The sequence below is a fragment of the Rhinolophus sinicus genome, chromosome 13 (assembly GCF_057876585.1).
Source record: "Rhinolophus sinicus isolate RSI-liver-muscle chromosome 13, RSI-T2T, whole genome shotgun sequence".
In the NCBI taxonomy this organism is placed as follows: Eukaryota; Metazoa; Chordata; class Mammalia; order Chiroptera; family Rhinolophidae; genus Rhinolophus; species Rhinolophus sinicus.
Window position 1 is genome coordinate 3,372,996 of NC_142513.1, and position 27,495 is coordinate 3,400,490.

At 54.2% G+C, this 27,495-nt stretch overlaps 3 protein-coding genes across 6 annotated transcripts in view; 1 reads left to right on the plus strand and 2 right to left on the minus strand.

The window, feature by feature from the left end:
* Positions 1-2,650, minus strand: part of GNAS (GNAS complex locus) — a 65,555-nt gene extending 62,905 nt beyond the window's left edge. The window contains exon 1 of the mRNA XM_074317867.2: positions 2,519-2,650. Within this exon, the coding sequence (XP_074173968.1) occupies positions 2,519-2,561 (43 nt within the window). The 5' untranslated portion in view covers positions 2,562-2,650. The remainder of the gene's footprint in view (positions 1-2,518) is intronic.
* The window catches only part of LOC148756006 (uncharacterized), a 32,880-nt gene extending 9,525 nt beyond the window's left edge, over positions 1-23,355 (plus strand). For 3 of the 4 annotated variants that reach the window (XR_016018140.1, XM_088789059.1, XM_088789058.1), the window contains 4 exons: positions 1,175-1,266; positions 1,566-1,747; positions 21,340-21,522; positions 22,265-23,355. Coding sequence is in view for 3 of the 4 variants with exons in the window: in XM_088789059.1 (XP_088645185.1) it covers positions 1,175-1,266; positions 1,566-1,741 (268 nt within the window). In the remaining variant the exon portion in view is untranslated. The remainder of the gene's footprint in view (positions 1-1,174; positions 1,267-1,565; positions 1,748-21,339; positions 21,523-22,264) is intronic. The other variant, XM_088789060.1, reaches the window with a different exon arrangement.
* Positions 2,561-3,277, minus strand: LOC109456316 (neuroendocrine secretory protein 55). The gene has a single exon (XM_019748557.2). It carries the CDS (start codon positions 3,275-3,277, stop codon positions 2,561-2,563), a length of 717 nt encoding a protein of 238 aa, XP_019604116.1.
* Positions 23,356-27,495: the final 4,140 nt, after the last annotated feature.

Consider the following 27,495-nt stretch of genomic DNA (forward strand, 5'->3'; position numbering starts at 1 on the left):
TGAAGCGTCTCTGTAGCAAAATCCCCACCCCCCTCAGGTGGGTTCTGGGCACTTTCCCAGGGGTTTGATGTATTCCTGTTGTTCTGTATGGTCTTAAAGGCTTTTCCACCTTATAGCCAGGATGGAAGGAGAGAAGTTGGGGGAGGGGAGCTGAGTGGGGGAGGGTGTGTGGGTGGGTAACAGGTTTTCACAATCAGTTTATGGAAGAGAGGGTCTGAAAGATGGCTATTTGTGTGCTCCTAGATGGCGACTGCCCCCCTCCCCCCATCATGAACCTGTATATTGCTTACAGTTAAGAAAGCCAGCCTCCCCATATGCAGCTTCTGTTTAAAAAGCAGGCCAAGACTGGAGTGAGAGGGGTGGGCCAGGCACCGAGGACTTTTATTAAACTTGGTTATTCATCCTGCAACAAGGCAACAAGCTAATTTCTCTAATGAAGACCCTAGCTCTGCAGGAAAACCGGAGGAAAGTAGCCCCCACACTGAAAAGCACACCCCCAAAAGCCCCGAACCCCATACTGAAAAGCACGCCCCCAAAAACCCCCAACCGTGGCTGCTTCACCGGTTCCCGGGAGACCTTTTACTTGGTGAACTCAGGCTGTTACAACGTTGCCAGAGGAAAAACAACACAGTGCCAAGCCCAGGGACACAACGTGGCTGTTTAAGTAGGAATTTCAGCTTGGGGGCTTCATTTCACAAAGACCATTTCACACTTGCAAGCCAACAGCAGGGCACCAGGGCACCTCTGACCCTCCTGCGAGTCCTCAGGCCTCCAGACTTCTGTCACTTCCACGCTGCCCGGGGCAGACCCTTGCTAACAACCTGCCCGCCGGGATTTCCTCGTGAAGACCACAACGGCAGGCAAGCAAGCATGCAGCAGTCCATAGCCAGCGGCGCATAACTAAGTTCCGCGGTGCTGTGACGCCTTCCCTAGTAGGGATGAGACCGGGAAGGAAGACCATTTAAAGTGTCTTCCTTCTGGCCGCGTTCTTTTCTTAGGAGTCTAAGAGCCCGACTGTCTTTTCAAGCCTCGAAACACTTGACATTTCCCCCCAAATCATTCTCATCAGAATAGTTCAAACTGGCGCAAAAACGAGACACGCGCGCACCAAGATCAATTTCCAAATCGGGAGAGGTTTTGTAAATACATTTCACTCATCAATCTTTTCCCCCAGGATTGGCGAGAACTGCACACTTTCCTCACCGAACATGCGCTACCGGACTGCGGCCGGTTTTGTGTCGGGACACCAGGCAGTTTCACCTCCAGGTTAGATTCCAAACTTAGCTCCATCCCAGCTGAAAATGGCCGGTGCGCGCCACCTCCCCTCCCATCCCCGAGGCTGCAGAAGCCGCGGGCCCCTGCCCCCTCTCGACCGACCGACAGCCCAACCACTTGCATCGGATCCAGACCCTTTCCCCAGTACCGAGGGTCCCGCGCTCTTTGGGGACGCACTGTAGGATGTCCTGATGCCCAGTGCGGCCCCAGCTCTAGCCCGTGCCTTGTTCCGCTTTACCTTTCCGCTCAGGCACCTCACCGGCCTCTCACCCTGTCTCTTGCACCCCCAGGGCCTTGCGCAAACAGCCGGGGCCTCTCCAGCCACGCTGCACCCAGCTCCGTCACCAGACCAGCTGCGCCAAGAGGTTGGCGATACCCCGACGTGACCAAGTCCGCGCCACCAACCGTGGTGGCCCGTAGAGGCGACCCTGAGAAGACTCCTTTATCTCCTCTGCCTGCCCTCTAAGTACAGGTACTCCTGGGGAACAGCCTGCCGCCACTCTGAGAGGTCGGCCCTAGGGCGCGCGAGCAGGTGCGCACACTTTGCAGCGGTCTCCGACCGGGCAATCGCCCGGAACGGGCCGTGGCGGCCAGGGCTGGCACACAATCGCGGGGGACACTGGCACCAAGGATCCCGAGGCTCCAAATTGGCAGCGCCGGGACTTGGGCTCCAGGCTCTGAGTGCCTTAAGCGCCGCGCGCGCCTTTCCCCGGAGCCAGCGGTCTCCGGAGTTCTAGCCCAATCCCAGCCGGATTACTTTCCGCACATTGCAACAGTGTCGCTGCGGCGCGGCGGCTCTCGCTTTGTGAAAGTTGGCGCGCGCACCTCGCAACCACGTTTCGGGCGCCCGCCAAAGCCCTCTGGTTTGAGACTAGCCCCTCTAAGAGGAAAAAAACGCAGAAAACGAGTGACTTACCCGTGCCTTTTGGGTGTGCAGCTCGAAGGCTGGGGCGCGCCCCGGATTCAGTCGTGCGTCCTGGACACCAGCTCGGAGACCTCAGGCTGTCTCCAGCGGGGCACGAGGAGCGCCCCGCCGTCCAACAAGCCTTTGGCCACCGGGGTGCCTCCGGCGCCCTGGGTAGGCTTGGGGAGCCCTTCCCAACTCGCCTTGGCCCCCCGTTTCTCGGTGGCTGAGCCTGCTCTCTTCCCGCCTTCTTCCTAACCTGCCTTTCCTTCTCCCTCCCTTCCTCCCACTGCTCCCAGAATGACCCCAGGCTCCCCAGTTTTGCGGTGGGCAACCAACCTGAATCAAAGAAAACAAGGAGAATCTGGACGGCGTCCTCCATTAGTGACGCCGGATGGGGATGGGGCCCCTTTTGGAAGGGGACTCCGGGGATGGGTCGCGGCGAGTGGGCTTCTTGGGCTTGCAGCGGCGCTTCTGCTTCTCTTTTGGCTTCTCGGACTCTTCGGGGTCCCTCGGATCCTTGTCCTCGGTCTGCTCCCCCTCTCTGGGGCTCTGGGGCTCCCGAGTGCTGGACTGCGCGCGACTAGGAGAGGCGTCGGGGCTCCGCAGCCTCAGGGCTTGGAGGCGGTCGGTGAGAGACTGGCCCACGGTGCTGTGCTTGGGCACCACGGGGCCGCGCTCGTCCTCGGGCTCGGTCTCGGGCTCAGTGGTGGGGGCGGTCTCAGGCTCGGTCTCGAAGTCGGTCTCGGACTCGATTTCAGACTCGGTCTCGGATTCGTAGTCGAACTCTTCCTCGTACTCGAGGCACTCGGGGAGGGCCAGGTCCAGGTCTGCTTCCTCCTGCTCCTGGTCAGACTCGGGGGGCTCGGGGAACACCTGGGCGGCGGAGCGGTGGTGGGCGTTAAGGAAGCTCCGGCGCTGCTGGGCAGCCGCGCGCTGCTGGGCGCGGGCGTTGGAGGTGGCAAGGGCGCGGAGGAGCGCGATGGAGCAGGAGAGCCAGAGGAGCGCGGTGGCTGCCCGGCGGCCAATGGGTGGGCACAGATCGTTGTAATTGTGGCGAGCTCGGCGCCACTGCTGAGCCCGGGACCTACGATCCATTCTCTTAGGCACACACCGAGAAGCTGACCCGCCCTCTGGCTCTGCAGAGAGCGGCTCCGATGCGCATTGGCTACTAGAGCCGAAAAAAGGTGCACCTTACGAGGTGAGAAGCTGGGTCCGGAGGTCCCAGTCCCACCTCGGCGTAAGGGCAAAAAAGGAAGAACCTACCTTCCTGACCACTCAACTTTCTAAAGCTCCGCGCTTCTGCTTGCCTCTCTGAGCAAAAAAGAAGGGATGGGGAAACGGGAGGAAAAGTATCTCCTCCCGGGCTCCTCTCTCCAAGTCTCAGACTCTGCAGTCTAAGACTCGGGAGAGGTGCCTCCGCTGGTCCTCTCGCCTGGGAGAGGAAAGAGGAGACTGAGGCGAGGAGAGACGGGGTGGAGAGGTTCTGCAAAGTTGCGCGCCCGGACTTCTGCCGGGCATGTGCAGTAAGGAGGCGGGGGCACCTCCCGGCGAGCTCCGCGGCGGCGCCGAGGCCGTGGCACAGACCGTAGTGGGCCGGCAGGTGGCAGGAGGGAACCTTGTTTGAAAGATTTTGAGCGAAGCGAGAGGCGGGGGGCCTGGCGGATGCCAACGAGCGAGCGAGCGAACGAACGAGCTACAGGTTAGAGGACTCGGGCAGCTGGGCATGGGTCCTCCACGGGTCCGTACCCCTCCCCAACTTCTACAGTGTTATCGATAAAATGAACAAAGTCGGAAGCAGCTCGAATCAGAACGAGGAATGTCCTGTGGACATTCGGGGTAATGGGGGTCTGTACACGTATTAATGGTCCAGCCCCGGGCATTTTCCAAAGGCTTAATAGTTTGAGGATGGTAAACTCAGGCAGTCGTTAATCAGGGAACCACCTTTGGCAGATCTGTTACAATGACTATAATTTGAGAAGTTTCAAGAAAAAAAACAAAACCCAGCCCCCAGTCTCAATCGGCTCATTACCTCACGGACAAATAAGCGGCTTCCTGCAGACTGTGTGTGGGGAGACTGGGTGATGGTTCACACGTCTGCAGGCCCCTGGGTGGACTGCCAGGGGCTCTCATTGAGAACACGTGCTGGATGACAGACTTTAATTAGCTGGAACCACCACCTAAGGGCAGCATTTCCCCGCGCTGATATGCAGTAAGGACAACCAGTTCTCTGCCCCTGTGGGGTGCTCAGGGAGGTCAGCTAGCAAGGGCACCTCATGGGTACCCCTTAAAGCTCCTTCATAGATAGGTTTTCAACGACATTCATTCATTCATTCAACAAATATTTATAGAGTGCGGAGCACATGCCAAGCTCTGTTCTAGGTGCTGAAGGTAGAGTGAAAAAAAGAAAAACAATCTTCCAGCGAGGGCAGGATGCTTAGGGTTCATCTGTAAATCAAAGCGTCAAACCACTCAGAATCCGTCTTTACCCACTGCCGTTGTTTATTCCAGCTTGAATTCTACATGAGAAAACTATTGACTCAACCAGAGCATTGGGGCCAGGGGACAGCTAGGCACCCCTAGATCATGTTGTTGAACCCCAGAGGCTAAAAGGTTGGAGGGAGTCAGTACAGTTCCTTTTCAGCCCTGGAAAATCATGAGGGCTCCATGTCTTCCTGGAGGTGACCCTTGCTCAGGGAAGCATGGGCCTTTGGGTGCTCTGGAGTTCTATCTGTACCCAGCCTGCTGCCTCTGGGCTGTACCTGCCCTCCCTGTTAAAAGCATGGAGTACCCTTTAGCCACAATGACAAGCCCAAAGGTGGTATAGCTCAAAGCAAAACCATCTTCCTAGAATCCATGCAAGTGTCAAGGAGGCCACTTCACTTGGGACCATGGTTTTTTTGTCTTTGAGTCAACATGGGGGAAACTTGGAGAGGCATACCCCCTATAATTCTGCTGGCCCTTTGACATGGCCACCTGGCCATCCCTCCCGGTACTCCTTCCTGGTGGCTGAAGAGTCACACCTGCACAGCTGTTACCCCGTGTGGTGGGACTCGTCCTCACACCTTCAACACCGTGCCCACATGGAGGCTGCCAAACTCAGAGTTAAGACCTCAGAAAGATTCTAGCAACTGCTTTGGAGGGGTAGAGGTTTTGTTTTTGCATCTTGGTTGTGTCTACCTTATATCTTGCATTCTTCTAGTTTGTGGCATTAAAATACTGATTGGTCTAATACTCAATGGGATTGATTTGGCAAACCCCTCAAAAGAACAGTGTCAGTATTGGGGTTGTGGCCCGCTCTGACACTCCCAGAGAAACTGAAAGGGTTTTATGTTCACAAGTGCCGGATGGCTCCAGTCATCGTGTGGAGATTATTATGGGACACTGGACAGGGGCGTTTGGAGCTGTGTATCTCAAATCCTGGTCACTCTGCCCGGAGGGGGAGGGGGCATCATTTCTAACGGTTCTGCTCACATTGACCTACCTGCTTCATTTCGTTCAATGAGCACAGCCCCATTGGCAGTGTATGGAGCATAAAGATATCATTCAGGTGGTTTTTGCAGGGCACACTGGGAAAACACCTGGAACCTGTGCGTGCTGGTGAGTGCCCTTTGAATGAGACAAGTGCCGGCTGTCAGCACTGAGGGGGGCTGTGATCATTCAGGGCACAGGAGGAAGCACTCTGTTTCCAGAAGGAGCCCAAAGCTGACCCACTAATACAGACACACTGAGACTGCCCGCATCGTTAAAAAATGTGCATGACACAATGCACACTTCTGGACTTGATTTTGCATTAGTAATGCACGTTCTTTGCAAGATGCATTCTAATCAGCAAACGGACAGTTAATAAGACAATGCATTTCAGCTCCCAGCCGTGCACACTTACATCCTGGTGTCCATGTGGCTCAGGCTCCAGGAGGAGCAGGGGGACAGCACTCACATACTGTTCCATCGCGCGCTCAGAGCCGAGGCCGGGCAATGGATCTGTGCAGAAATGCTCTTTAAAACGCATTACGTGCTCAAGTTTAAAAAGTGCTTGCTGCAGAGTGAATTTCAAAAAGGAGCAAGTGGGTGATGAACGACCCGGTTGTTACCAGGCTGAGAACAAGGGGCTGTGTGTGTCTGTCTGCTGGTAATTGTGTGGCCATGTGTCACCTGCAGGGCTCTGTGGGGCAGGGGGGCAACCTGTTGGTCAGGAAAGCGCAGATTCCAGTTCATTCCAGCGGCAGACAGTAAGGTTCTCGTTTGGATGAATCTGAAGGACACTGTGTGTCTTCATCCCCTCAAGGACTGTCCCATGGGAGACACACTGAGATGTACTTCGTGTGGGACCTGCGGTGGTAGGTACAACAGGCAGAATGCAGCTCAGCCCAAGCAAGACGATTGTAACAATCAGCTCGGAAGCGGACGGCTGTCAGGAGGTGGTTGGCTCCTCGTCAGAAGCGGCGTTAAATCAAAGGACAGATGACCGCATATTGGAGATGTTTTCCACGGGACTCATGAGCTGGGAGGGCGGGGGCTGGGAACCTGATGCCTGCCAGAGCTCATGGCAGCTCGGATTCCGAATCCAGGGCAGGCGTGCGGAGGCCCTGGGAGAGGGGCCGGGGGCGCCACTCGTGGACGTGTTCTTCTGCTTCTGCTTCTATTTTCGAAGCATTTGAAAGTGCAGGTGGCTCGGTGACAGGAAGGAATGTTTGGGTGGCAGTTTCAGGACATGGGCAAACAGGTGTATGCGGATGGAAGCAGCAGCCTGCTGTGGAACTTTCCTGACGGGGGCGAGCTCGGAGGCTCTTTGCACTACGACTCACTTGCTGCAGCAGAGGAATTACTTAAGTCCATGTGTTCGTCACAACGTTCCTCTGCCTCCCCGCCCGGAGCGCTCTCGGAAATTGAAAATGATGTTGGCCATTTAGCAATTGTGAGTTGAGTCACTTCTGTGCCCAAGACACTGTTCCGGGCATTGTGGGGAGGAGGAGATAATGGAGAGGGAACCACTCAAACCACCCAACACCGTAACGTTCATATCAGTGTGAAATGCCCCATATGTGGATTGTGACAGGTGTCAAGTAATAAATTGTGCACCGAGTATGTAAACCTGGGAGGGAAGTTGAGGGACGGTGGTTACAGTCAGGGAGAGTTCATCTGGTGGTTTTCCGAAAGAGGCGGGTTCCGATCTGGTCTGACTGAGATTTTCTTTCCTTTGAAAAGTCTGTGAGGGAATGCTTTCAGTCCACCTGCTCCTGTGCGCTTTTCAAACTTTCTGTTGGGTAGCAAGGCATTCTGGGAGTTTGTGAAGTGCTCCCCACTCCTGACTGTGGCTATTAGCCAGCAAGGCTCCACCCCACTGAGCATTTGGCACTGCCCCTCCTGCCGCCCCCCCCGCCCCCCAAGAGGTCTGGGTACAGTGCAGAAACATGCTGCTCATTTCTCTGGGGCGCTGCTTTGCCATATGATTCAGCCTGCGTTGACATCGACTGGCTCTCGCTGGTAGAAATGGTGACAACCCCGAGCTCCTTCTGGTTTTGTGATTTTTCGGGAATGCCATCTAGAGCTAAAAGCAAACAATAGGGGGAAATAATCATCTTTTTAACATGACTGGATTCTGGCTAGGCCATTGTTGGGATTACAATACTCCATCTGTGCCCTTCGTTTTGAAAGGGAGATAGGATCATAAATGCGGTGATTCCTGTGCACAGAGCTGTTCGCATGTGTCTTCCCGGGAGTGGCCTTCCCTTCCCTTTACTGCTCTATGGAGCCTCTCCCATCGATCCCACACCTCCCTCACTGAGGCAGAGCGGAAGCTTGGGCATACAAGTCCTCCTTGGGCATGGTGCCTCCTGTTTTCTGCTTTGGCCACAGCACTCAGCTTTCGTGTGACCCCTGCCTGGTTCACCCTCTGGGCTCTGGCTATTTGCTTGGCGTTGTCCTGTCCGGAAGTCGGGACTGGGTTCTTTCTGTCCATCTGCCTAGCCCCAACTTACACTTCAGCTTGTCTGGTTCATGCCCGTGGCCAGCTGAGACATCAGTGTCCAAAGATGCCCACAGGCCAGGTGACTCTAGTCCCAGATGTCCCCCTCTGCCCTGTGCACCAGCTTCCTCCTGTCACTGGTGGGCGGTGGGTGAAAACACTGCCGATTGCAGAGGATGACTCAACTTTCTCAGGAGCGTCCTCCGGCTCCTGGCTGAGCTTTGGCCTACTCTCCTGGTCACCCCACTTTTTCCTCCCGCTACCAGCACTGACAGCCTCAAAGTTGTTTTTCTCTCATCTGCAGAGGCTCTGACTCACCCTCCCCTTCAGACTTAGGGGGGAGTGAGCAGCGAGCCAGGCGAGAGAGAATCCTTCGGGTGTCATGGTTCAGGCACACGCTCATAGAAATCCTTTCAGCTCAAGCTCTTCAGGATATGATTAGACCAATTTTACATGTCTAGTCACTGAGGCTCCGGTAGATTGGGACTATTTCTATATGTGCAAAGTGAAGTGGAGAATTGAGGCAATTATCTTCAGGCAAATGACTCTGGGCTCTGTAATCAGTCCATCCTGATAATGGGGGAGAAATCAGCTTCATTTACCATAGCGTTGCTTTCAGTTAAAGAGGATTCGAAGGTATTTGTTTGTTTTTTGTGGTTGGCTTTGTTTTTCCAAAAGGCAGTAGGGTGAAGATCTGTTCTGCGTGCGCAGGTGTTAGGATGTGTGGCTCCGCCAGGTTGCAGGACACTGTCAGCCAGTCAGGTGTGTGGGAATTGAACTGGACTGGTTTAGAATCGGCAGTTCCATAGCAGAGTGCGTGCCAACTGACAGACCTGTGCTTCCGGTGGGGGCCTTCACTTGGTTTCACCAAGGTCTTTTCTTCCCACTCCTTCCCTCACCAATGAGGATCCTGAGATGTCGGACAGATGACTGACAAGGTCACCTTCAGTGCCAAAATAATACAGATCCCAATAGGTCCCACGGCTAGACACATACCGCACGTGTTAGGGAAAAACGTCATGGGACTAAAAGAATAAAGAATAGGTCTTCTCAAAATCAGAAATGAAAACCCATTATAGGCCGGTGATGACTTCTGGACCCTCCCTCCTCCATCCGTTGTTTGGGCTAAAAATCATTGTAAATTGGGAGTTTTCCGTATGCTGGTCTATAAATTCCCTCGTAAAACAGCCATTCCCGCTCAGATCTTCATTTATGAGGGAAGAAGGAAGAGAACCTTTTTGTTTTCCAAATCCTAATTGCCCTTGAGGACAATCGGGTCGTTAGGGAGCCAAGGACTGGCCAGAGGTCTGCGTGGGGCCATCCAGGTGCCAGGCAGGCTGATGATGAAGGAGCCCAGGCGGGAGATTTCCGCCCGCCCTCCTCACCCCACACACACTCACAACGAGAGACGAAGAAGAACCGAATTAATTCTAAATTGTGCTTTTGACTACGTGCATCCTAAGAATGAATGATAAGGGTGGGCCTTGCGATTACCATAGAAAAATATACAGGAATTAGATTTTTTTTTTTTTTTAAAGACTGTCAGGAAACTTACCTCTGTCATTTTGAAATTTTCTGATGTTGCTTGATTCATTTTTATAAGAAGAAACAAAAAACTTCCTGTCCACAATTGAGATAATAGGGTTTTGAAAAACATTTGTCCTCAGAATATCGTGGCATAATGTGGGTTGAGTATGTTTTTACTGATAGCTCGTTTATTCTGCTCTTTGTTACACGATGACATCTACCCAGCGTTACTGGGGGGATTGACAGCCTTGATGAGCATTGTTTTATACTATATTTTAAGATCTGCTAGGGCAAGTACCTTCTACTGCATATTATCTCCAAATCCTGATAGTTTTGCCCATTTATTTTTCTATAGGATTAAAGAACCATTTTTATCAAGTTCCGTAATGACCTTGGTGATTTTGACTGGAACTGCATTCAGTCTATATAAATTAAGTAGGGAAATATTGTCGTCTTTTCTGTGTTTAGCCTTAAGCCAGCAGTGTGATCTCTCTCTTCATTTACTTGGGGTTCTGTTTCTCCCATAAGGACTTGTGCTTTCGTCATATAATTCTAATATAGCACGTGGAGTTCGACGTGTGACTATGTGTCATATTTCCCAAATATTTGGTACTTCTGTTGGTATTGTGAATGGGCTCTCTGTTTGCATATTTTCAGACTATTTATTGTGTGTTTATAGGGATTGTATTGATTTTTGTGCATTTTTCTCATATTCTGCTACCTTTAGAATTGGTTGGTTTATGAGGCAACCAGAGGCCTTCTCAGGCAGACACTTGCCAGAGGATTTTGTAGAAGATTCCTGCACGAGGGAGAGAGTTGGGCTAAGTCATTGGTTGCCAAAGGCCAATCCACAGTGAAATGAGAAAGATAAAGGTGATGTCGTGGGTTGTTCCTTGGGTTGTTCCATCAGGCGACATCTGTTCAGGGAAGGGACTGTCCTGGATACGCAGGCTACATAAGCTTCCTCCTACCTTGTCATATTTCAGTGTCATCTATTTTTGAATGACAATAGGTAGTAATTTGGATTTTTTGTTTTGTTTTAGAGGGTTTTTAAAAGAGTCTTTAAAATTTTTGTTTCTATTTAGTTTTGTAAATGATTTACCCCCCCCCCCCCTTTTTCAGCGCCCCGCCCCCATTCAAGCCGTTGTTTCTCAGTCTAGTTGTGTAGGACACAGCTTCCTGGCCCATGCTGGTATTATGAGCCTTGCGCTCCCCCCAGCTGAGGCAGCCGGTCGCCAGTCGTCGGTCAGCCGCTCAGGGCAGCTATCACTGGCTGCCAGCCGCTCACAATGGCTGCCAGCCACTCACGCTGGTCACCGGCCGCTCCTGGCAGCCCGTGGCAGCCCACGGCAGCTCATGGCAGCTCACGCCGACCTCCGGCTACTCACAGTAGGCTACTCCCAGCTACTCACCAACTCCAGGAAGAGCCATTGTTCACAATCTTAGCTGTAAAGGGTGCAGCCCACTGGCCCATGTGGGAATTGAACCAGCGACCTCAGCATTAGGAGCCCAGCACTCCAACCACCTGAGCCACTGGGCTGGCCCATAAATGACTTTGCTTAGCATGAAAAAACAAAAAACAACAGTTGGCAAACCCAGGTCAGCATCCCACATTTCTCTTGAAATTTTAGCCCTGTGTTGAAATCTCAAAATCAGGAACTTTCAATTCATTTCCTCTTGGACTTCAGTTTTGTAATATTTGGTAATTCTGGACTTTTTCGTTTTAAAATAATTTTTGGTTTATTCTTTTGTATTCTAGTTAGTCACATCACTTAGGTTGATGTTTTTGTTTCTTGTCTCATCTTTGTCTAGTTTCTGCACCTTTCCTTCGTGCCTCAGCATGTTCTCTGTACGTACGTAAGAGAGAAGACTTTATTCCTTTACTAAATGCAGGGAACGGAATGGGCGCACCCTCATTGTGTTTCTTTTTTTGAAGGGGTTTCTTTAAATATCTTCTCTCTGACAATATTTAGGTGGGTTAAAAAAGAAAAAACAAGACGGTATCCTGTGAGAGGGACTCAACAGAAAGACTTGGGGGTAAGAGGTGAAAAGCCAGACTTGGGACCAGATGGGCCTGGATATACATCTTGCCTCCCTCTGCTTCACAGCTGACTCCCTGGCGTTACCTGTCTGGCCTTCAGTCTCCTCAGTTGCAAAATAAGGTCCTTCTAGGATACAGAAAAACCCTGCCTCTGGGAGTGTGGAGATGATCAAAGACACAAAGAAATAGAAAGTGCCTAGCAATGGTCAACCACAAGCACACACTCAAGGTCAAGGTCAGGAGGCAGGAGAATGCCGGTGAGGACTGGGAGGAGACCGGCTAGGCAAAAAGAGTCTACTGGAAAGTTGGGGAGGCCACAGGTTGGGTTTTGTCCATGTGAATTTCCAGTTCTAATTGGAAGGTCTTAGAAGCCACAGTTTGATGTACAAAAATTCACTGAGTACCCACTATGGGCCCTGCACTGCTAGGCCCTAGGAGTGTGCTTGGTGAGCTAAATCAGACTCGTCTTTCCATCGCGTGCATTTAGAGGGGTGTCTGAAATCATGAATCATCACAGCAAGTGGGGTCTCGTTACAACCCAACCTCCGGGCACTGGAAAAGAAACATGTTTTTTCAGAGTGTACAGCAGAGGAAGCTGCCCCAGACTTGGGCATGTCGGGGAATACTTTCCTGAGAAAATGACGTGTGCACACTGTCGCTGTGAGCTGAAGGCTGAGCATGTGGTGGCGCTGTTCCAAGGTCGGCGCGAACAGTGTGTCCGCAGGCCCTCTGGTGGAAAGGAGCGGACGTAGTAGGGGGCCCGGCAGAAGTTCAGCAGCACTGGCCTGGTGTCAGACGAGTCTGCGGGGCTGGTGGGGGGCTGCCCTGTGGGGACAAACGGCAGTCTGGAGTCCCGGACTTCCTCGGAACAATGGGAAGCCCTGTCCTGGGGGCCAGAGGTGCCATCATCAAGTTGTGTGCTTCACAAATCTCTGGCCTCAGAATAGGGGAGAGAATTTGAGAGGAAGCTAGAGATGGTGATAGCTGGGTCTAGGGAGGTGGTTGGTTCTAGAAACATAAAAGTGGTGGTGGGGAGAGTGGCTCTGAGAGTTGTTTGGGAGGTCGACTCACAAGGCTTGGTGACAACATGGAGATGGGGAAGAGTCTGTGTGAAGGATGACACCCGGCTGGAACTAGATGGAAGTCAGTACCTTTCACTGAGCTGCAGAAGGGTGGAAAGAGGCCCAGGTCTGGGGTGACCTTGAGTTTGACCTTGAACGGGGTGAGAGGCCACCATGAAGTTTGTCTTTGCCTCGAGTTAGGAGTGCCTTTGGACCTCATGTGAGGAAGAATGTGGATCTAGAGCTGAATGGACGGGCTGCAGTGGAAGCAGAAGAAAATCTAGTGGTAAGGGGGCTACAAGAGATGGACACCCCAAACTGAGTTTCCAACCAGAATTGTCCCAGAGCTGGAAGGGTCTTGGGAGATCAAGTCTTAGCCCCTTTATTGTACAAGTGAGGAAACTGAGGCTCAGAGACGGGCATTAGGACCTGCTTATTAGTGGCGAAACCGTCTCGTGTGGAATTTTTCGTTGTCCTAGCTCAGTCCCTTGTCACGACACCAAGTAGAGACTGCTCGTGTAGAGGGAACATGAGCCAAGGGCTCAGATGCCAACCCCTTGATATCAGAGCTGTTTGTTGTCAGCATGCAAACGGACAGTTCACAGCTTCACATTCTCCTCTTGATTCTTTTGGAACTGACATTCTGCCGCCTCCTTATTAGAGAGCGAGAGCTAGAAGTGGCTTGGGAGCTAGAAATAGAACTAACTATACCATGCCCTTAATAGTCAAGCCTGGCAGGGTCCGCATGGCAGCTGGCAAGGACTGGGGCAAGGTTAACGCTCAGATAATTTGGTGACACTCTCTTTTTCTGCTAGTTATTCAAGAATCCAGTCAACTTCAGAAGCACGTCATCACTTAACGCTGGCCCCCCAAGTATGAGGGTTAGGTATAAGAAAGGGAAGAACGTATTTCTCAAGATCCTTTTTCAAGTTGTCTCCTCTGAAACATACGACACCACAGCAGCTTCTCCCAGCCACTACCACTAAAGATGTAACGTTGAATTATGTGTGGGATATATGAATTAGTTACAGAAGAAGTTAAAAATGCTAACCAGAGCTAAGACGAACGTCTATTGGAATGACCCTCCAGCAGCCACGGTCTCCAGACTCAACCTCTGAAATGCTCGCGAGGTTGCCACCTTCACACAGAGCCACCTGTTTCCATAGGAAATGTCTTTTTACAAAAACACAGGTAATGGCTATGTCACTTTGAGGCCTTTGCACTCAGCAGGCATGTCTGGGAGTCCCTTCTGCACTGGTTCACATGAGATGTCCCTTGTTCTTTTGAGCTGTCACCCCATCACCCATCGTCCGAATAGAAGACTGACGATAGTCCCTTCCCTATCTGCGCTTGGTGTGTGCTGGAAACGGCCCGTGGGCTGTGTCCTGGCGCACACTTCTGTGTACAGGGGTTTCTCTAGGGCTGATTTCAGGCAGTGGGACTGCTAGGTCACACGTAGACATGGAGCTTCCGCTCCGCTGCCCTTCAACAGAAGGCCATCAGTCTGTGCCCCCCTGCAGCACCACGCGTCCTCAGGCAAGCCAGCAGTAGCACTGCGAGCATGCCCAGCCCCCCGTCAGGGGAGAGCGCGGGCTCAGAGCTGTTTTCCTGTGTGGCTGGGTCTGTGGGCCGTGACCTTGGCCTCCTCATGCTCGTCTCTAACCAAAAAAGTGCAGCTTCCCTCAGATGCGGTTCAGAGATTTGCCAGAGAGGTGGAGGGTAAAGCCCGCTGAAAGGTGTTAGAGAAGCCGAGTGTACTGAGGTCTGGGGGTCCAGCGTCTTGAATCCTTCACGAGGGTGGCTGAGCCTTAGAACCGGCGTCACTCACACGTCACTCCCTGGTGCCCATGTGAGGGCTCTTGGCAGCACTCCGGGGCAGCGTCCTCCTCATGTGGTCATTTTGAACCTGAATGGGGACGTTTTCTGGTCCCAGATCTACATAGTTTAAATTGGGAATGGCCACAATTTAAAGAGTGCTCCCAGCCTTTGCAATCGAGGTTCCCGTCCTCCCAGCCTGCTCCCTGCTTTCTCATTGCAGGCACAGACGGGTCACCTAGTTCATGGTGCAGAACTAGGGTTACAGCAGGACTTGTCATCTTACCGGGACACTTTTGAGCATGAAAGGCAGTGCTAATAATGGGAGGGGATGCTGGGACGACCGGGATAGACCAGGACCTTCCTGGCAAGCTGGGATGTATGGGCTCGCCAACTTTTCTTTCCTTAATCATGATACTGATATTTGTAATAATGTAGTTGTGACACTATAATGAAATATGTAAATGAAGTAAATGAAATCATGTAATTAACTATTGTCATCAGCACATTTAGGAGGGAGTGCTTCCCATCTCCAACTAGCATTAAAACAGACTTGCGTGAGAGGAGACGCTCCCATGGCGAGCCCTTGTCAGCCTGGCTGCACGTCTGCACGGAAAGTGACATGGGCTCATTTGTGCTGCTTTGGAAGTCCTTGTGGAAACTTAAGGACAGGAGCAAACTCAGGAGAAGTGGACGGGAACTTTCTCAGAGATCTTTCTTGGGGGTTCCTGACCAGAGCTCGAGGTCAGTGACCACGGTTGGTTGTTGGGGGTCTCTGGGCTCCCCCTCCCTCTGTTGCCCATGCCCAGTGCAGCCCCTTCTGGCACAGCCATCAAAATGCCCCACAGCACGGCCTTGAACAGAGAGGGCTCAGTCCAGTTTGGGTGTGGAATGGCCATCGTTAGGCAGCGAACGTACATAGAACGTTAGAAATTAGAAAAAACATTTACAGTCCCTTAGAAATATCGAGATCAATTTTGCTCCAACTTCAATGACCCCATCCTACCATCAGAAAGTTTTGCCATATTCTCATACTATAACTACACCTAACAGTTCCTTTTAGATCAGTATGCTTTCTCTATGTAAATGAATTTAGTGTTCAAGAAAAATCATACCAATATCACTTAGCTTCTAGCTAAGTCTTTTTAAATACACATGAAGGTCAGTCGTAGCTCTTCAAATGGACAGGTTGGCCTGTGTCCCCCCAGATTTGCCTTGGGCAGCGTTGATCTAGCCCAGCACTCTCCTCCCCGGCTTACGGTGAGGGGCCTGGTCTGTGCCCACACCTAGGACACACTTGTCTGGACCCCAGGAGGGACGCTGACGGGCTCTCCCTGTGCCGTGCAGCAGGTGCCAACAGTTACCTACCATCAAAGGGGACAGATTCGATTTTGACCCCAGTATCCAGCACGGCAGCGCTTAGCTGAGGACTCTGGTCCCACCCAGCTGGAGCCTGTGGAGTCTCAACAGGACGAAATTACTCGGGGCATATTTTCTTTCCATGACATTTGCCTTCTAATAATAAATCGACAGATGTAGTCATCTCGATCTGCCTTTACCATGACATTTGCTGTCACTTCACATGTTTTTGTTTGTAGGCACAGCCAAGAAACGGGCTCATCCGTGGGACTTTAACCCGCGCACGCCCCTGGCCTCGGTAGAGCTGTGTCCCCAACCAGAGGGCTAGGGCTCAGGCACCTTTACTTCCTGTTGCCACCCCCAGCCCAGGCCGACACCTTCCCTCCTACTTGGGGATTTGGGGGTGTCAGTCTTTTCCTCCATCGTGCTCTCTCTTGCTTGGAAGCTAGAAAAGAGCCTGTTTCTAAAAATACATATTTAGATGTGTGGTAGGATGCACTTTCCATAAAGTTCCAAAGCAAGTAAAATGAAGCCCAGGTACACGTGACGATGCTAAAGCGTTCACAGCTGCACGTGATAAACCCGAGATTCTGTGTTAGCTCTGGCAGAAAAGGTGAACGAGGGGGGGAGGGGAGAAAGGCGTTCTAGAGATGAAGGTAAGCGGCTGTGCTCTTTCTTGGGTTGGCGGGAGGGTTATGGGGCTTGTAGTATTTTTAAATACTACATTTAAAAAGTAAGTGTTGAGACTGTCTCCATGGGTCAGTGGAATGGGCATTTGAAGGAAACCCAGCATTTGGGGAGTGGACCTGTTGCACGCGGTCAAAGGAGACTGTTTGAGGCCCTTCCTTTCGTGCAAATTGAGTGGTGCACAGACGGTTCCCAGCACATTCTAGGCCCTCGTCAAACATTTGTTGAGGATTTTTTTCACATGTGTATTTTTAAACTTGTTGTGGATGTTCCCAAGCTCACTGACGCGGACGTGAGGCCCCGGGGCCCCCGGCACAGCTGCGGAGCCAGCAGCCCTGCCACTCCTGTTCCCACCTTTTCTTTGTGTGTCTTTCAAGACAAGTGCCAGAAATCATAGTTTCACCCCCACTCTGAGTTCCCGTGGAGTCTGCTGAAGTTGCCTGCTTTCCCCTTGTCTTCCCGCGCGGCCTGAGTCACGGCACAGGTCCCGGGGGCCTTGGGCCGGGAGTAGACCCTCGCTCCTGGGAACCCAGGAGTGTCCTAAGGCCACCACCCATCTTTTGGGCCCCCTTTTAAAGGCCCCCAAATTGCGCAGTGCAGATTTCCCCAGTTCCCAAAGCAAAACAGACACATTCTCAGCGACCAGCAAATGTCAGCTGTGCACTCTCTAAAGAACGCACTTTGGGAACAGACAGAGCCCAAGTGAGAGTGATGTCAGTTGTCACCATCCGTGTGGAAAGACCCTGTCGTGGCCAGCTGCTGGCCCCTTTGCGCTGTATTAATAGCAGGGCCATGGGGCCCAACGGGCTTGGAAGCCAGGGAGCGGGAGGGACAGCTGTGGTGGACACCACACCATGCTCCCGGCATGTGCTCTGTGGCACGGCCACACAGATGGCCCACATCTTGCCCTGCTGCTCAAAGCCCCGCAGGCCCGCGCCTGCCTTCTCCTTGTAGGGTCAGGAATGGGCTTGAGCTGACACACACTTGGTGAAGGAGCCAAATTAAGGTTGGCGTGATTGGAATAGAGGGTCGGATGGCTCCGCGTCCTGGGTCAGCTTACATTTTTACTGGAAACCAAGCATGTGCGGGCCGGATGAGGCAGTGGTATGTCAACAGCTGGGGGTATTGGGTTCTATATACCAAGTCTGGACAGATAATTTTAAATGTCACGGGCCAAATGGAAGCGCAGGTGGCAGCAGGATAGAGGGGCACAGGCGTTGGAGCACACGGCCTTGCTGTGGCTAGGTCTGTCCGGGGCTTGGGCAGGATTAGTGCCCGGGAGAAGCCCAGCACGTGGAGTCCCGGGAAGAGGGAGAGAGGGTCATCTGAGTAAGCGGGAGGCGCCGGCAACGAGCAGCAGGGCGGGGAGGATCTGAGCACGTGCTGGGGCAGGCGCTAATGAACCTGTGTGGGCACGCCAAGGACAGGCCTAGAGTTGAGAGGTCAGCGGGGCCCAGCCCCAGGCTCAGAGGAACAGGCCAGGGTCTAAAGTCTGTGGTTAAGGCCCCTGGTTTTGGTGTCAGACAGAAGTGATGACCGACCTCAGCTCCCCACTGTTCACCCCATGCCCTCGGGGCAGCTCACTGGTTTGCCCAGTTACAAGGAGGGGCCCAAGGCAGGCACGCGGAGGGCTCAGACAGACAAGCAGCCTGGCGCTCAGAAAGGAGTCCCGAGATGATGGCTGCTCTTAATAGCAAACATTAACTTGTGGACAAGCCGCCCTCATGGTATGGAGTTGGAAACTGCCCTCCAAGCCTGATCCAACCCAGAGACATGGAGTGTTTCAACGGCATAGGAGTTTTTTAAAAGTCTGAGTTGTGCCGCTGACGTTTCAATATTAGAAGATTTTACCAAAAGCTTTGGGCATTTGACGTCTCTGGCCCTTGGGAGCCTGCAGCTGTCTGGGGCCTGCTGTCAGCCTGTCCACAGGCAGCCGTAGCCGAGGGGCGGCCGCCCCCTGTCGGAGAGCTACAACCCTGCCACCGCGCCGGTGGCCACCTGGCCTCGTCACTCCTCTCTGAGCTGGCCTGCCTCTTGAGGCGTTTGCACTTGCCCTCCCTGCAGTCAGGTGGAGCTATTATTATCTCAGCAGGAACGGGCCGTCACGGGCAGCCACGGAGTTCTGGCGGGGCCTCCTTGACTTTGCTGGGACTTGGGTCTAGGAGACTTGGGCTCACGGACGGACGAGCACTGGGTGTCCTGGCCTGGGGAGGAGGTGGCGAAGGATGGGGGGCAACGCGCCCTCCTGAGGGCCTTGGCCAGGCCCATGTTGCTAGTGCAGTTGCCCTTTTTCCTTCCTGTGGCCCCTCAGTAACCGGAACAGAAACACAACAGGGGTCTAGCAGTTACCGTGGCAACGCCAATGTCTCTGTATCTCTGGGCCTCTCAGCCATTGCTGGAGGGGGGCTTAGGAAGGCTGCGAGCAGGCCAGGGTGGTCTGAAACCTGGGCATGGCTTCTCAGCACGCGAAGGAATGGAGGACACGGCTGGGGTGCGGGGGGAGGTTCTCTTGGGGCCCTTGGGGCCCTTGGCTGGCGGCAGGCAGCCCTTGACCCCCTTCCTGTTCCTATGCAGTGTTCTTGTCCTCTGCGGTCCACATTGCGGTCTTGCTTGTCCAGGCCCCTGGGAAGAAACCATGGCAGCAGTGACTATGGCTGGGCCTCAGGGCCGTCTGCACGAAGGCTGAGGAGAGCCCTCCTCTTTTAAAGAGCCTGTGGAGCAGCACTAGGGTTGGCCGTTCCCACGCAGCCGGACTCCAGCGTTCTTTGTTCTGACTTGTTTGTTTGACGTGTCTTGTGGTACCTGCCACATCCTCAGCATCATGGGGTACGTCGATTCATTTAAGCTTCACAGCAACCTTGCCCAGAAACTGAGGCACAGAGAGCTCAAGTAACTGGCCCAAGGCCACAGAGGTGGAGAGTGGTAGAGTCTGATTGGGAACGCAGGTGGTCAGTCAGGCTGCAGAACCACCCTCCAAACCCCTGCCCTCGGATGCTGCTTGTGAGACGAGGAGCTGCAGGGGGCTCCAAGGTGGGCATGGCCTGAATAGGAACCCGCCAGGTAGCCAGCTGTGGGAAGGCTTGGGCGGGAAGCGCCGGCCTGGGCTCTAGGGACGGCTGGAGGTCAGCCTGGCTGCAGGAAGTGACGGGGGGGAGCGGGGCTGGGCAAGGGGGGCAGTGGAAGCCCAGAGCTGCCCCGAATCACGTTCTCCCAAGTTCTTTCTGCTCCCCTGTGGAGGAGCGACTCCAGGCCAGAGGAGCAGCAGGACAGCAGCGGGTCCAGGCGAGGCCTGGTGACGAGGAGCATGTCTGAGATGCATTCAGGAGGCCCCCAGCCCCTGCCAGGGCCGTGTTAGAAGGGCCGACGGTGCCGGCCTTGACTGGGGTCTGTTTCCTGAGGCAGCCCCGTTGGGGGGGCTTTCCTCTGAGGCTCTTTCTTGCCAGTGTACAAGAGGGTCCCTGGCACTTCTGGACTCGACCTCAGCGCTTTGGGTCTCAGCCTGTCATCAGAGCTGGTTCCTTTCAGCCTGGAGCACTCACGGCCTTGGGACGAGGCCGCCTTGGAGAGCTGACAGGTGGTGGGTGGGGGTCACAGTTGGGAAGACAGAGGAGCTTTGGGCAGGGTGGGGGCGACACCAGTGCGTATGCAGTGACCCAACCTCCAGCCCATCCGGCACTTCTGAGAAGAGGCTCAGCTTTATCCTCTAAACAGGTGTTATGGGTTTTTTGGTTTTTATTTCCTGACGGGTTAGGAAAGTGAACCTTGAGAAAAGTCAATGTCTGAAGCCACTTCTCCAGTGCCCTGATGAAAATGGCAGGTCAGGGGGGTCAGCCAGCTAGTTGAGTGGGTGACCGGTGCTCGCTGTGGGTACACCATGAAGGGGTCTCCTGGAGCACCCCAGGCCCTCACTGGAGCCAGCCCCATGGTGACTGGTATTCCTGGGGGCTCGAGCGGTGGCACTAAGTACCCCAGCCCCTGACCACTAGATGGCGCAGCGGCAGGAACGACACTGACGGTGCCTCCAAGGGCCCCTTTCTCAGGAGAATCCTGGGGTGGGGGTTCCGAGGCCTCCTGGGCCCCAAATACCTGCTCTTGGATCTGGCCTTGTGGTCACAGGTAAATGATGTCGCCTGTCTGTTGTGCCAGTGGGTATGGACCTGGCCTTGTGGTCGCAGGTAAGTGGTGTCGCCTGTCTGTTGTGCCAGTGGGTATGGAGCTCTATCGTTTCACCGTGAACAGGGCCACAGACTCAACTGGCTCGTTTCTTCTTTTGTTCCCCACTTCCTGTCTGCTCTGCTGGAGCGCCACAGCCCCGTCTGGCCAACTGGAGGGTTTCAGGAGAGGCTTCTGTAAGCCTGACTTCTTGCACTCTGCCCTTGACCAGCGAGGGCCCTGAAGAAGTGGACTTGGGCAGGTGATCTGTCTAAGATCATGGAGGGAGGCCTGGAGGTCGCGACTCAACCCATCTCATGAACAGCCGGCTCCCCTTCCTCAGAAAAGGGGCCACATTTTCAAACCATGACTGCTCCTCCCTTAAATCAGCAATAGACAACAGCCGAAAGACGGCCTGTAAATAGAAGTTGTGCTGATGGCTGTTTGGGCCATTGGAAGAAGCCCCTGAGTATGACCTTGGGGTGTGAGTGTGAGTGAGTGTGTGGTTATCCTGTGAACTCTTTTCTCCCCCTTTCTCGTTTGACCCCAGGCCTTTCTGCTTTCAAGTGTCCTCGGCGCTGCTGCAGCTGTGTCCCCTTTGAGGCTCTGGTGCGACTCTGAGGCCCATGAACGCAGCCTCTTCGATTGGAAATCTTCATGTTTCAGCCTCTTGTCGTTGGGAGCTTAACGTTTGCTCTCTGAAGGAAAGGTCTGCCAAGAAAGGTCTTGGGAGGTAAGGACTGATTTTCACCCTCCACCAGAACCCCCTGTTCTTAAGGGTTTCCCCAGCGCCTTGTCTGTAAATGCCAGTTAGAGTTGAATTAGGTCTGGCTTTGAGTAAGGCCCAGCGAGGTGGCCTCTTAGAAACACCTTGGCTGAGCTTCACCACGGGGCTTCTTGAAGATGGTGTGATTACTTCGTGGTGGCCAGCGCACCCCCGAAGCCACCGGAAAGGCGGGTTTACTGTACCCCGGTACCGCCAGGCCGTATCAGGTGACGTGCAGGAAACTCCAGGCCATCCCAGAGCACACACTTTGTGCTTCTGCCTAGTAAACGAGCCCACTGACGGCAGTGACCTGGGCTCATCCGCCCCTGGCTGCTTGTCCGGGGCCTTAGCTGATCACATGTGTGGCCTTCTGCCCCCGACGAGAGCACTGGAGGCTCCACCATGCGAGCCCTGCACACGTCCTGTCCTGGCCACACGCAGACTTCCTCTCCCAGCTCTGGCCGCATTCACACTTTTCTGTCTTCTGTCTGCCACCATACACGCTCCTTGGCAGAATGTCGGGCTCGTGCTGGGACTTCCATCAGCTTGGCATCTCCCAAAGCAGGGCGAAGCCTGTCAGGGTTGGAGGGCGTGGGGGGCACAGGCCTGTGACAGTGAGGTGGCTCTCCCAGGGCTTTCCCGTGACCAGGAGGGACTAGCCTTCTGCTTTGCTTAGGAGCGAGCTGAACGGCCCCTTTTTGATTTGCAGCTTTTGTTCTGAATCGGGTGGGAGTTTCCCATGGTTGCAACACTCGTGTCTTCCAGCCTCACACATCATTAGCACACACCCGCCACTCAGGCCAAGGAAGTGAAGCCTTTGGAAGGTGGCACGTTGAGACTGGCCACCAGTGCTGCGGCTGCAACAGAGCTGGGACGAAGTTGTTTCCCATGGTGCCCTGAGCCTGCTACCCAGGCCCTGACAGACCCGCGTGCAAAGGCCATTTCTTCAGAGTAAACAGTGCTGCCTTTGAACTGGGATGAGAGGCGGGCAGTTGGGAGGCAGGTTTCAACGTGATGTTTGAATGGCGTCCTCGAGGAAGGTGCCATATGGGTCTCAGGTTTATGATCATGTAAGACCTTGGGGCACGAGGGGGACTGTCAGTGTCCTGTGACACGTGTCCATCTGGGACCACCATTGGGCCCCCATGTGGGGCAGGGCTGGGAGGGGTAACGTGGGGACCCTGAGCCACAGCATGAAATTGGGGAGGAGTGCGTGAGCACAGCCTGTGTGGGACGTGACGGGGAAGGACACTTGCGGAGGGTCCCCTCCAGTCCTTGTGCTCGATTCAGGGTGGGTTGGAGGCTTTCCTGAAGGCTCTGAGGGCTGTGGAGCCAGGCAGGACGTGGGACGTTGGACCAGAGCACAGCCGGCCCCAGCCATGCCGCCGTCGTCTGTCTCCGCCCTGGCCGTGCCCCGGCGCGGCCAGGAGGTCCTCTGCACCAAGCCTGCAGTGGGTCCTGTGCCCTGCAATACAACCCGCCTGCACCTTGGCCTTGAGCACCGTCTTCTCCACGAAGTCTCTGACACTGCAGCCTACAGCGGCCTGCGCCCTGGACCTGCACTTGCTCTCCCATCCCGGGGCTTTCTCACTCCTGGCCTGGTCGGACCCCCCCATGGTCCAGCCCTCCCTGGGCGTCACAGCCCCGTCCTCTCTGTCCCTGTGTGGATGACTTGTTTGCCGCCCTCCTCTACACTGAGCTCCAAGACCACAGGCAGGAGCTGCCTTGCCGACTGGCTTCTAAAGCTTCTGTCTCCCTGCGTGGCACACAGCAGGTGCCTAATAAATTCGTGTAGAAATGGTAGTGGTGTCTGTCCATTCTGAACAGAGCCCAGCTCCGCGCATGCTCAAGTCCCAGGAGCGAGTCTGTGCATTGTCGCTTCCTCGCCCTTCCATGGCTCTAACGCACGGTTGCTCTGGGGTCCTGTGCAAAGCCTGACACTCCCACCTTCACTCCGGATCGAGTCAGGTTCTCACTGTCACTTCTCTCAGCACAGTCTGCTCTTTTCCTTCACGGCACTTAGCACAGAATTATATGCTTATTTTCTTAATGCCTGTCTTCCCCACCAGACTAAACCCCAAAGGGCAAGGCCTGTCTTTCTCACACACTTAGTATAGAATAGGCATTTAGGTAATTGCTGGGTAGATGGACAGAGCAAAAGGATTTAGACACTTGAGGACATGAAAAAGGCAAATGCAGGGGACGTGTCCCAAGTGCAGAGTGGCTTCCTGACATTCGTGGGATGCTTGGGCATGAGCAGGAGAAGCAAAGGGACTTCTCTGAGGAGCTGACAAACCTGTCCCATCACTAAAGTCCATCTCCATCATAACAGCAACAGAATCAAAGGAGAATTGGGCTGGAGGACTCCGGAGCCATTCACACCCTCCCAGGGACTGGCCTGGCTCTGCAGGAAGGGGAGCCGAGGGGGAGCCTCTGGTGCCCAGTGCTGTAGGAAAGGTGTCTGGTCCACAGTGGCTTGTGCGGGGGGTTTGTCATTGGGACTTACTTGGGAACTGGGCTCAGACATGTGGGTAGGAAGCCACTGGCTGCTCTGCCACACTACTTATACCAGCCAGGCTTGGGTAGCGCCCCCAACGAGGTACTGGGCAGAAAAGGCCTTGGGTGAATGTGACAAGGAGGCAAAGGGCACTGAAAAGCCAGACATCAGAACAAAGGAGGAGGCCCTCACTACCAGGTGACACTCGGAGCAGGAAGGGCTCAGTAATTGGGAGCTGGCTGTGGAAGCTATAGGAGTGGTAATGAGCCTCCTGCTCAGGTCTGCAGCCAAGTACCTGGCCTGGCACCCCCAGCCCTTTCCCCTCTGAGTGCTCCCCAAAGTCCAGGACACGGCACAGACGGGGAAGGGGAGACAGCCTCTGTAACACTGACTGCCACTCATTGCTCTTGCCCATCACTATTGCTTCTGTCTTGGAAAAACAATGCGACCACCCTTGCCAAGTCAACCTTCTGGTGGCTTCAGCCCCACTCACGCCTCCCCCTTCTGGCCACCTGTTTAGCCACCCGGCACACGGGCCCCCCCGCGAGAGGCAGGGTTCCCTTCTGTGTGGCATGTTGTTTGGTGATGCTGGTAGGGGAGGCCGTGAGTAAGAAACAGGAATTCTGGGGCATATTATTATAGAAAGTGGTCAATTCTGTGGGAAGGTAAAGTGGGGCAGGAGAAACAGGAAAAGGGGGTTATTTTAAATAGGGCCCCTTCCTCCCAAGTGTTCCCTGCCAATTACGTCTGTGTGTCCGGCTTCTCCACTTTTAGCGGTAGTGACATTTGGGACTGGATCACTCTGTGGGGGGCCACCCCATGCAGTGTGCAATGTTTAGCCTCATCCCTGGCCCACACCCACAAGACGCCGCCCCGCAGGTTTCAACCATGAAAAATGGCTCCAGACATTGCCTGACGGATGTCCTCTGGGGGCAAATTCACCCCCAGTTGAGAACTACTGGTTCACCATTAGCTTCCGCCAATTTTACCTTGACCTGCTCAGCAGGGAAAAGATTTAGCACATCACCTGTTGCCCTCTTTAAACCTAACCTAGCCTCCACTGGCCCAGGGAAGCTGAGATGTAGAGAGTCTGCCCTCCCCAGCGTTCTGGTGATTGTCGGACAGAGGCTGACGGATAGATGGAGAAGTCACGCTAGGTCAGTGCGCACACAAGCTGGGGTTCATACGTGTACTTCCAAGCTCTAGCCGAGGCTCAGAGACGGCCTGGAGCCACAACATCCCTCGCTCGCACTGCTGTCTCACACCCGTCTCCAGTCAAAGGGACCAGGCTTACTTCAGAGTAAGGCAGACAGAGAGGCAGTGCTCAGGAAAACCAAATGGGCATGGCAAAGGTCACGGGCCCAGATAGAAACTGTGACACAGCAGTGCAGGGTTATAACCCAACGTATCCAAGAAAGATCCACGAGACCATATTGCTGTAAGTCATTGTGTAAGTAGATAAATGGGGACAAAAGACAAGTCTCATACAGGGAATGCCAAAGAACTCCGGTAGATGTCCCCTCAAGGAGGGGACACAACTCCTACCCCTTCAGCCTGGACAGCTCTTCCAGGGGGCCGAGTAGGGAGGAGGGAAAGCAAACATCTCCGTCAGGAACCCGGAGCCACAGCCCAGCCAGGGTCAAGGTTCAGGCTGCTGGTGAGGACTCGGGCTGAGCCCATGACCCTGACGGGACGTGATGAATAAGCAGGACATTCCTCAAAATGTCTACAAAACCAAGGAGAATCTGAGACGTCTCGCTCTCGGCCAAGAGGAGACGAAGGAGACGGAACAACTAAAGGTCACATAGTGTCCTGGTTGGGACAGAAAAAGGGCATTAGGGACACACTAGGGAAATCCGGACAACACGTGGTTAGTTAAGAAGAACGTATCGATATTGGTGCCTTTGTGCCTAATCACCATCGCAGCGCGATGGGACAAACAGGGCTGGGCACACAGAAGCTGCCACCTGGCAATTTTGCTGTAAATCTAGAACGAGTGTAAAATAAAGTTTATTTAACATGTCAGTATAGGTGTGTAACCGTTGGTGGCCCAGCCTTGCGAGAAACAAAGGCCCAGGCCCTGCTGCGGAGATCAGTGCTGCCAGATCCTAAAGGCACCGTAATCCGCGCTCTGCTCCCTCCCACGTGGGTGCCCCATCCCACGGGTCCATAACATCCGAACGTCAGCATGTTTTCAGTGTTTGGGGTTCCTCCTCTGCGGGGATGCAGGCTGCATAGCCAAGCTCTGCTCCGCTCTGCCCGGCAGGGTCTCCCGAGTTCCAGGAGTGCTGCCACCCAGCAGATGCCCAGCCAACATCCAGGTAGAAGAGGTGAGAAAGGACTGTCCCTTACCAGGGGGTGACCATGGGCAGGTGCCCATGAGGTGCCTGGGACTTTGGCTGGGATCACAGGTGGGCAGAGGAGTGGGCGGTGGGTGTGAGGTGGGTACGGGAAATGGCAGTGGGTTTGCTTCATCCTGGAAGCTGCCATGCGCACCAGGACATCTTAAGGGAAAGACCCAGTCCTCCTCAGGCCAGAACCGCCGGTTCCAGAGCCTCCCAGGCCAGCCTGCACCTGGCAGAACCTGTTCCTGTGCCTTGAGGCTCCTGGGAACCCAGCTTTCCTGCCTGCTGGTGGTGGTTTCCACAAGGTGGAGAAAACACAGAGCACACTCCTGGGTCTTGGCAGAAGGAGATCCAGCGGAAGCCCTGTCTGCCCTAAAATCACTCCCCCACACTTCCTGGACGTTCTCCACTTTCTCACAAGGCAGGAGGATGTTCTCGTAATCCGAGGTGAGCTGGGACTGATGCCATCCTCTCCAAGAGAGTGGACCCATGTACGACGCAAGCGGAAACCATCTGTGGCCTATTCCTTCACATGTAGCTGTGATGTCTGGGCCTGAAGGACACGGCCCACTGCCAGGGGCTGGAGGGGCCGTCAGGGGTTGGCGGAGGGCAGGTGGACAGATTTCCTGAGGACCAGCTCCCTTCTGGGAAGAGTCCTGGAAAGGCCAGGGAAGAGGATGAATAGCAGGGTTGCCCCAGCGCCATTACCGGCTCTCGGGGGCCAGTCACCACTCATCACTCCTTGTGGACAGTCTGAAAAGACACATGTGCACGTACCATGAGCTGGGCTCTGTGTGGGCCCCAGGGAGTCGGGAGGACAAGATGGACATGGACCTGTCCTCTGGAGCTTACAGCTCATGCCTGAGAGAGACCCCAGCCATATGACTAGCAAGGGCTTGGCCGGGAGAAGCGGGGAGGCCTTCCTGGAGGAGGTGGCATGTACGTGGCATGAGTAGGAGGTAGCCAGGTGACTAAACAGAAGGGAATTGTGCCCATGGGGGAGAGGCAGTGCCTGGAAAGGCCTTGACTCTGCGGAACACCCCACACCCCTACCCCAGCTTAGATTTTTACCAACGGGGCAGGGACGAGACATTGAAG

Excerpts from the sequence above, each read along its gene's own strand:
- LOC109456316 (XM_019748557.2), bottom strand. The coding sequence starts at position 3,277 with ATGGATCGTAGGTCCCGGGCTCAGCAGTGGCGCCGAGCTCGCCACAAT.